General features: G+C 43.8%; 1 protein-coding gene across 1 annotated transcript; it reads right to left on the bottom strand.

Moving 5' to 3' along the window:
• Positions 1-132: 132 nt before the first annotated feature.
• On the bottom strand, positions 133-5104 carry LOC116508733 (von Willebrand factor C domain-containing protein 2-like). Its single transcript, XM_032217384.1, has 3 exons — positions 4637-5104; positions 1517-1646; positions 133-799 (listed from the first exon to the last, which is right to left on the bottom strand). The coding sequence occupies exons 1-3, from the start codon at positions 4946-4948 to the stop codon at positions 618-620; spliced, it is 624 nt and encodes a 207-aa protein (XP_032073275.1). The 5' UTR covers positions 4949-5104; the 3' UTR covers positions 133-617.
• Between the last annotated feature and the right edge of the window lie 1599 nt (positions 5105-6703).

Below are 6703 nucleotides of genomic sequence, written 5' to 3'. Positions count from 1 at the left end.
TGCTTAGCAAGGCCAAATTTAAGACATTTCCAAAATGCATTGTAGTTTCTCACACTAACTTGATTTTAGGGGGTAGAAACACGAGTAATTGGCCCAGGAAATTATGTGTGTAGTCGTAGAGGAAAGAGAAGCTGTTTTATAAGGATCCTTTATTGTCACATAGTCAAGAAGTTCATGCAGATGAAGCTATTCAGTATAACCCTGTACAAAAGAGTTGTCTTTTGAGTGGAATTGACTGGAATTCTAGGAGGGGAATGAACATAGGAAAGTCAAATCCTATATAAAATATATCAGAAATTGCTATTGGCAATGTGTTTGGGGAGCAGGGATGGGAAGGTTGTTGCCTTGCAGCTGTTGCCGAAGTGTATCACTTCTAGCAACCCTAGGCAGGAGTGCCATTGGCAAGGGATGATGGGCATTGTAGTGCAGCAGCAAATGAAGGGTCTTTTATAGAAAATCTAGATAGGAGGAGTAGGGAACTGGACTCTGATCCAGGGTCTAGGATGGGTAATTGTAGTTTGGAATTGGCAGAAGAGTATCTGGTGAGGTTTCTTTGTAACTTAGCCCTTAAAGAGATTATGAGATGTGGTTAAGGAACCACTTAATATTTAAATGGGTTAAGAATGGTGACTGTTTGGAACTTGGCATCCTGTCAGCTGCTCACATTTAGCTAAGCGGTTTCCTTCCCAGTAGCCAGCATCTTGGCCATCGTGACAGTGGCAGCGAGTACAGGGACCGACCCAGACACTATCTCCAGCAGGAATGATGTGTTGGCTCCCATCAACATAACAATTTGGTCCTGTGGGAATAAAAGTATTTTCTCACTTTTCACCAAGATTTACCCTGAAGATAAGACAAAACAACAGAGACCATCAATCAGCGCTCACTTGGCCATTGACCCTCTAAATGTAGCTTGCATGAGTTATCAGAAGCAAAATGGGTTTCCTATGTGGGTGTGGCACAGAAAAGGCAAATACAGGCAGTCCTCTCTTAATGGCCATAAATGAGCCTGGAATTATGGTTGGTAAGTTGAGGTCATTAAGCAGATCACCTTGCTCAATTTTACAGCTGTTTTTATGGTGCTCACAAAATGAAGCACCACAGCCATTATACGAACCACATGGTCATTAAGCAAATCCATTTGCCTGTAATGGACATTTTTTTGCCAGAAACCAGCAAAAAACACCACAAACTGCAAAAAAAAAATATTTTTTTTAGCAAATTGCAATTGTACAATCCCAAGCAATTTGTCAAGCAGCCAAAATGTGATCAACTGACCCCAGTGTGTACATGTGCAGCAGTCATACATTTGAGGATGAGTTTGTCAGAACCGAACAATTCCCTGCATTCCCAGATTTTGGAACATAAGTAAAAGTATAGCTTTATAGTACTTACATTAGTCGCAGAAATCTAACTCATTCTTTACATTTTCATTAGGGCACCCCTCAAAGAGGAAAGCAAGTGCTATAGCCCAATGGTTACTTGGGAGTGGCACACCTTTCCCTTAATTTCTCACCTTCTTTGCAGATGGGGCAGCAATGGCCTTTCTCATAGATGGGATTGACACATGGCGGAGGGGCACAGTCTGCTACCAGGCAGCGGGCAATCCCATCCAAGTCACAAATGCACTGCTCGCATTCGGAAGGCTGTGGGGTGGGTGGAGAAAACAAAGCTTGATCAATGGGCCACGACAATTTTCAATCCTCTATGTACACAACAGCATTGGAAGAATTTATTCCCAAGCTGTGCCCATCCTGTGTGCATATTCTTACAGACTGGCACAAAACTTATTTTTCTGTTATTTCTGCACATTGTCATGCTGCAAGGTTCTGGAAGATGCCTTCTGGGCACGCCCGCCTCTTTTTCTTTATTCTCTCACTACAATGACTCTCTTAGTGCTGTGCAAACAGTTCACTATCACTGCAGTCACATAGTAAGTATTTGCAAGACATAATTAATCCCCTTTAAACAAAAACTTGACAGGGGTCGCCTTTTTAGACACAAACAGAAGGAGTGATTTCAGTATTGATCTCATGCTTAAGCAACTTCCTTCTTGCTTACTCACATTTCCCTTTTCAGGTCCTGCTGAAGTCTCTTCCAGAAAGAGTTTTTCTAAAAAAAGCATTAAGAATAAGATGCTGCCATATTGCTACTGGGATCCTCCCAGCTGAGGAACCTCATATTTGTGCCCAAATCTACTACAGAAACTGTTTTATTTTAAAGGCAAGTGCGTTATCCAAGCAAGTGGGAGAAAGACGTGCCCAAAAGATTTATTTGGCAGACACCATACTTCTCCATAAGTGAAACATTTTGCAAGCATTTCCACATTTTCTGCAATTTTGTAGCACTTGCAAACATTTTCATAGGCTTCACAATACTAAGATGGTACCATCAGAGGGCACCATCCATTCAGATTGGCTTCAGTTTTAGGAGAAATGCAAACCTCCCATAGGATCTCTTGAGCTATTAGCCTCCAGCCACCATTTTAATATAGTAGGAAATAAATATTTTTTTGTTCTGATTATGCATGTAAAGATTGTGGTATGGAATTTCAGATCAGGATGTGCTAAACACATCTACAACAATGGAGGTGATGCCTCCAGGAATCTTAAGGATCTGCACTTAAATAGTCAACAAAGATGTTACTGTTAGTTTCAGTTCATTATATCTCTAGAAGCAAAACCTACCACTAGCGTTAGGGAAGCCAAACTAACAATAATGAATAAATATAAATGGGTAACGATCAGCTTGATCTTATTCTCAATCCTCTTGTGTCCTTCCTGCCAGCTACCATATTTACTTACATTATTGTTCACTGTATTAAATTCCTTCTCCATTGAACCAGCAAATGGTTATATAAAGTCACACCTCTATTGAACTGTTGAAATCATTTTAGTTGGTCACATGTACATTATAGGCCTGTTGCCAAAAGACATGATCAGAATCCTAAAACTAAAAAAAAAAATTAAAATATAAGAAAAGAAGCTTTCCACACCTTAAAAATCCCCAAGGGTTTTCCAGATCAGATTTGGCAAGATGTTGCCCTATTCTGGTGCTATAGAAAAGCAAATATTTTCCCCTTCTTCCTAAATTGCTTGTCTTGTTGCTTATAATACTAAAATGTAATCCCTTCAGCTACTCACATATTTTAAAAGCGATTTGCCAACAACATTTCACTTTTATACAAATGCAAATGGTGTTACAGTTTCATTGGTTACTTTTACTAAAAATCAAACATGCAATATTGTACCCATCTCCAAAAAGTTCTGGGCAAACTTCAAAATTTAGGCCTCTCTAAAAGGGCTGATCATGCCTCACAAACGATGGGAGGAAGTACTCTCTTGTTTCAGTAAGCCTAAAAAAAAGATGCCACTTTTAAAAAATGAATTAACTTAATGAATTTAACACAGTTATGTTGGCACAGAAGCATGAAAAGGTTGTGGTTGCTCTAATGAATAGGGGGAGGTGCTTACTCATGAGATCCAAAGCACTTCTCTCAAATCATTTTCAAGTGCACACAATCTTATTAAGAGTGAGAGAAGAAAATTAATGGGAAGGGAAATAATTGTTTTTGGTGAACTAGGCTCCATCTGCTCACTGAAAAATGTCTCTTAAGAACACTCAGCAAAATTGACAGCAAGGACATTATCTGCTCACTGTCCAGTTATGAGGATTGGCCCAGCTTCATGGGAATGATTCATGTGATTCTCAGACGCAGGGAACCCAGGAGTAGAGCAAGCTTTGATCTTCCACCCATAATATCTTAGTCTAGATCTGTTTATTCAGTTATTGATAAGGATCTTTGCCCCCATCCCCCTCATTGCCCGGTTCCTCCTGGCCAGCAAGTTCTTTGGCCTGACAACTCACCTCTTAAAATACATTTCAAACAATTTTAGCAGCAGCCAGAAAGAAGATACCAAAGTGATTTAGTGTTGGGACTGAGAAATAACATAGAGGATAGTTGAATAGACAGAAATTGTACTACAGACAGAAAGTCCTAAAATAAGTACTAAAGTCCTTATTTTACTTTCATGCTTGTCAAGACATTTTGACTTTAAGAAACCTCTTCTTCCTCATTTCTAATCTAATGCTTGTCACCTACCTCACTTTCTAATACACTGTAAGACAATCCTTGAAGTGGCAATTCCGTTTCCATTTCATAGCCAACTATGCTCCAGGAAAACCAGGTCTTGCCTCTAGACCAATGATGAAATTCAAATTTGTTTACTACCAGTTCTATGGGCATGGCTTGGTGGGCGTGGCAGGGGAAGGATATTGTAAAATCTCTATTCCCTCCCCACCCTGGGGCCAGCCAGAGGTGGTATTTGCCGGTTCTCTGAACTATTCAAAATTTCCGCTACCAGTTCTCCAGAACCTGTTAGAACCTGCTGGATTTCACCCCTGATCTGGACTGAACAAGTCAAGCCTATGTTGTCAATGTCCCAACTCGGATCTTCAATAGACGGAGGTACTTCTCAACTACTTTGTTAGCAGCTTTCACTTTTAGCCCGGGGTAAGCAGGTTCGCACCCTCAAGGAAGCGGCCATCACCCATCCCTGCCTGGCCTCGATGTTGTCGCCTGATGGTTTTTCACACACCCACACACACCTCCCACGCGATCGTTGGCTTGCCTCACCTGGAAATACTGTCCCAGGTCATAAACCTGCTCTCGGTGCTCACAGCCGACGCGTTCGCAGCGCGGACAACAGTCGCCCGGATAGTGGCTGACGTGAATGCAGGCAGGCGGCAGAGCGGCGCAATCCATGCGGGCACAAGCTGGCCCTTCCGCCGTGCACTCGCACTGGATGCAGTGGTCATTCTCCAGGGAATACCATTCCCCTAGGAAGTAGAGGCTCCCGTTGGCATCGCAAGTGCTGACTGGCCCCGCCAGCCCGGGCCGAGTCACCCTAGCCAGCAGCAATGCCAGGCTCAGCAAAGGGAAGGGCATCGCGAAACTCCAGGGAGTGGGGGTCGGCGGCTGGGCAGAGCGGAGAAAGCGGGTGGAGAAAAGCCCCCGAGTCCGCTTTTCTCCAGGCAAAAAGGACCCAGCCCGCGGCTGACAAGCAACCTGTCCGGCCCTTACGGTCCTTTTGCCCTTTGTGCAGCCGCCCGCCGAGCACTCCTTCCCTAAAAGAGAGGGCGGAACCTCGGAACTGGGAGGGGCAGATGCATTGCCCCCCCCCCCGCCTGCCTGCCTGCCTGCCAGGCTGGTCCCGCGCTTCCCCTCCCACCCGCCTTCACAGCCCCCACGCTCCCCCCCCCAACCCTCCGAACTTCGCACCTCCAAGGATCGCGCTGCCTCCCGGCTCGGATGCCCCCGCGCAGCCTTTCCTTCGATGCCCCTGTACGGTTCTGGGAACGCGAATGTAGCAAGTGGCCGGATCGGATACCTATTGCACCCTTTGCCAAAAGGCTGTTTCTCCGAGGGTGCTTGTCTGCACTCTGGGCTGGCGGCTGTTTCAGCCTTCTGGACGCGACTCCTTTAAGAGGCGAGGCTTCCGAGGAACGGGGGGGGGGTGTTACCATAGAGACAAGGAGTTGATGCTCCCGAGAGCTCGCACGGGAAGGTGAAGAATTGGGGGGGGGGTGTAAGTGGAGAGAGGGATTTCCCCCGCTCCCCGTGGAGCTGCGTGCAGAGGGTGTTGGTCAGTCTGCGGGCAAAAGGGAAAGGGGCGAAGAATTAAGTTGGCAGCACGATCGAAGCTGGGCCCGGTGTAGGGGAGATTGCGGGGTTAGTTTGGCCAGGCAAATCATACCGGGATGAGCTGCTAAAAATGTTGGAGCTGGAGATAATGGAGAACAGGTGGGTTTGTTTGGCTGCAGGGATTAGTGAAGTCTTCCCAAACTTTCCTTCCTTGCCCCAAAATATCCTTTTTTAAAGTTAATTGTTCTGGTGATTAAAAGTAATGGGCTCGTTGGTTGTTATTCAAAGAAAAAAAAACATTTAAATCAAGTTTAGGTCATTTGCCCAGGTTTGGGAAGTACTAGATCACTAGGCCTTAAACAGGTGTGTGATTATGAGTTTGATGTATTGCTTAGTGACTCAGGGACTGTGACCTTGCCTTGTTGTGGATGATTAATACACAGTAATGATTATTATTATGGCTGGTCACACCCTTAGATTGGATTTGGCAATTTTATCTGTTGAGTCCTTCTCAAAGATTTGGAATAGGCAGATTTTAATTATTAAAAAAGCATAAAATGCAACATTAAGCCTAATAATATGTAATAATATGTAGTAGTAATTATAATAATAATAACAACAACGATAACAACAACAACAACAATAATAATGCACAAGAACAAGCTATCCGCACAAATGCCATTAAGGCCAAAATCGAAAAATCCTCTGATGATGCCCAACTAATTAAATGCAACGAAAATGAAGCCTACAAAAACTTAGGCATTCTGCAGTTGGATAATATCAAGCATGGAGAAGTAAAAAACTATTGTCAGGCGAGAGTACACCAACAGAGTTAGGAAAATTTTGAAATCTAAATTGAATGGTGGAAATACAATCAAGGCCATAAATACCTGGGCAATACCAGTTATAAGATACACAGCTGGTATAGTTAACTGGACACAAGCTGATTTGGACATTTTGGACCGAAAAACCAGGAAACTAATGACAATGCACTACAGTTTACATCCACGTGGTGATACTGATAGATTGTACCTGCTCCGAAAATCAGGTGGCAGAGGA

This window comes from Thamnophis elegans, chromosome 5 (assembly GCF_009769535.1).
Source record: "Thamnophis elegans isolate rThaEle1 chromosome 5, rThaEle1.pri, whole genome shotgun sequence".
Lineage (NCBI taxonomy): Eukaryota > Metazoa > Chordata > Lepidosauria > Squamata > Colubridae > Thamnophis > Thamnophis elegans.
The sequence above is the reverse complement of the archived record's forward strand: the minus strand, read 5'-3'. Positions and strand labels throughout refer to the sequence as shown.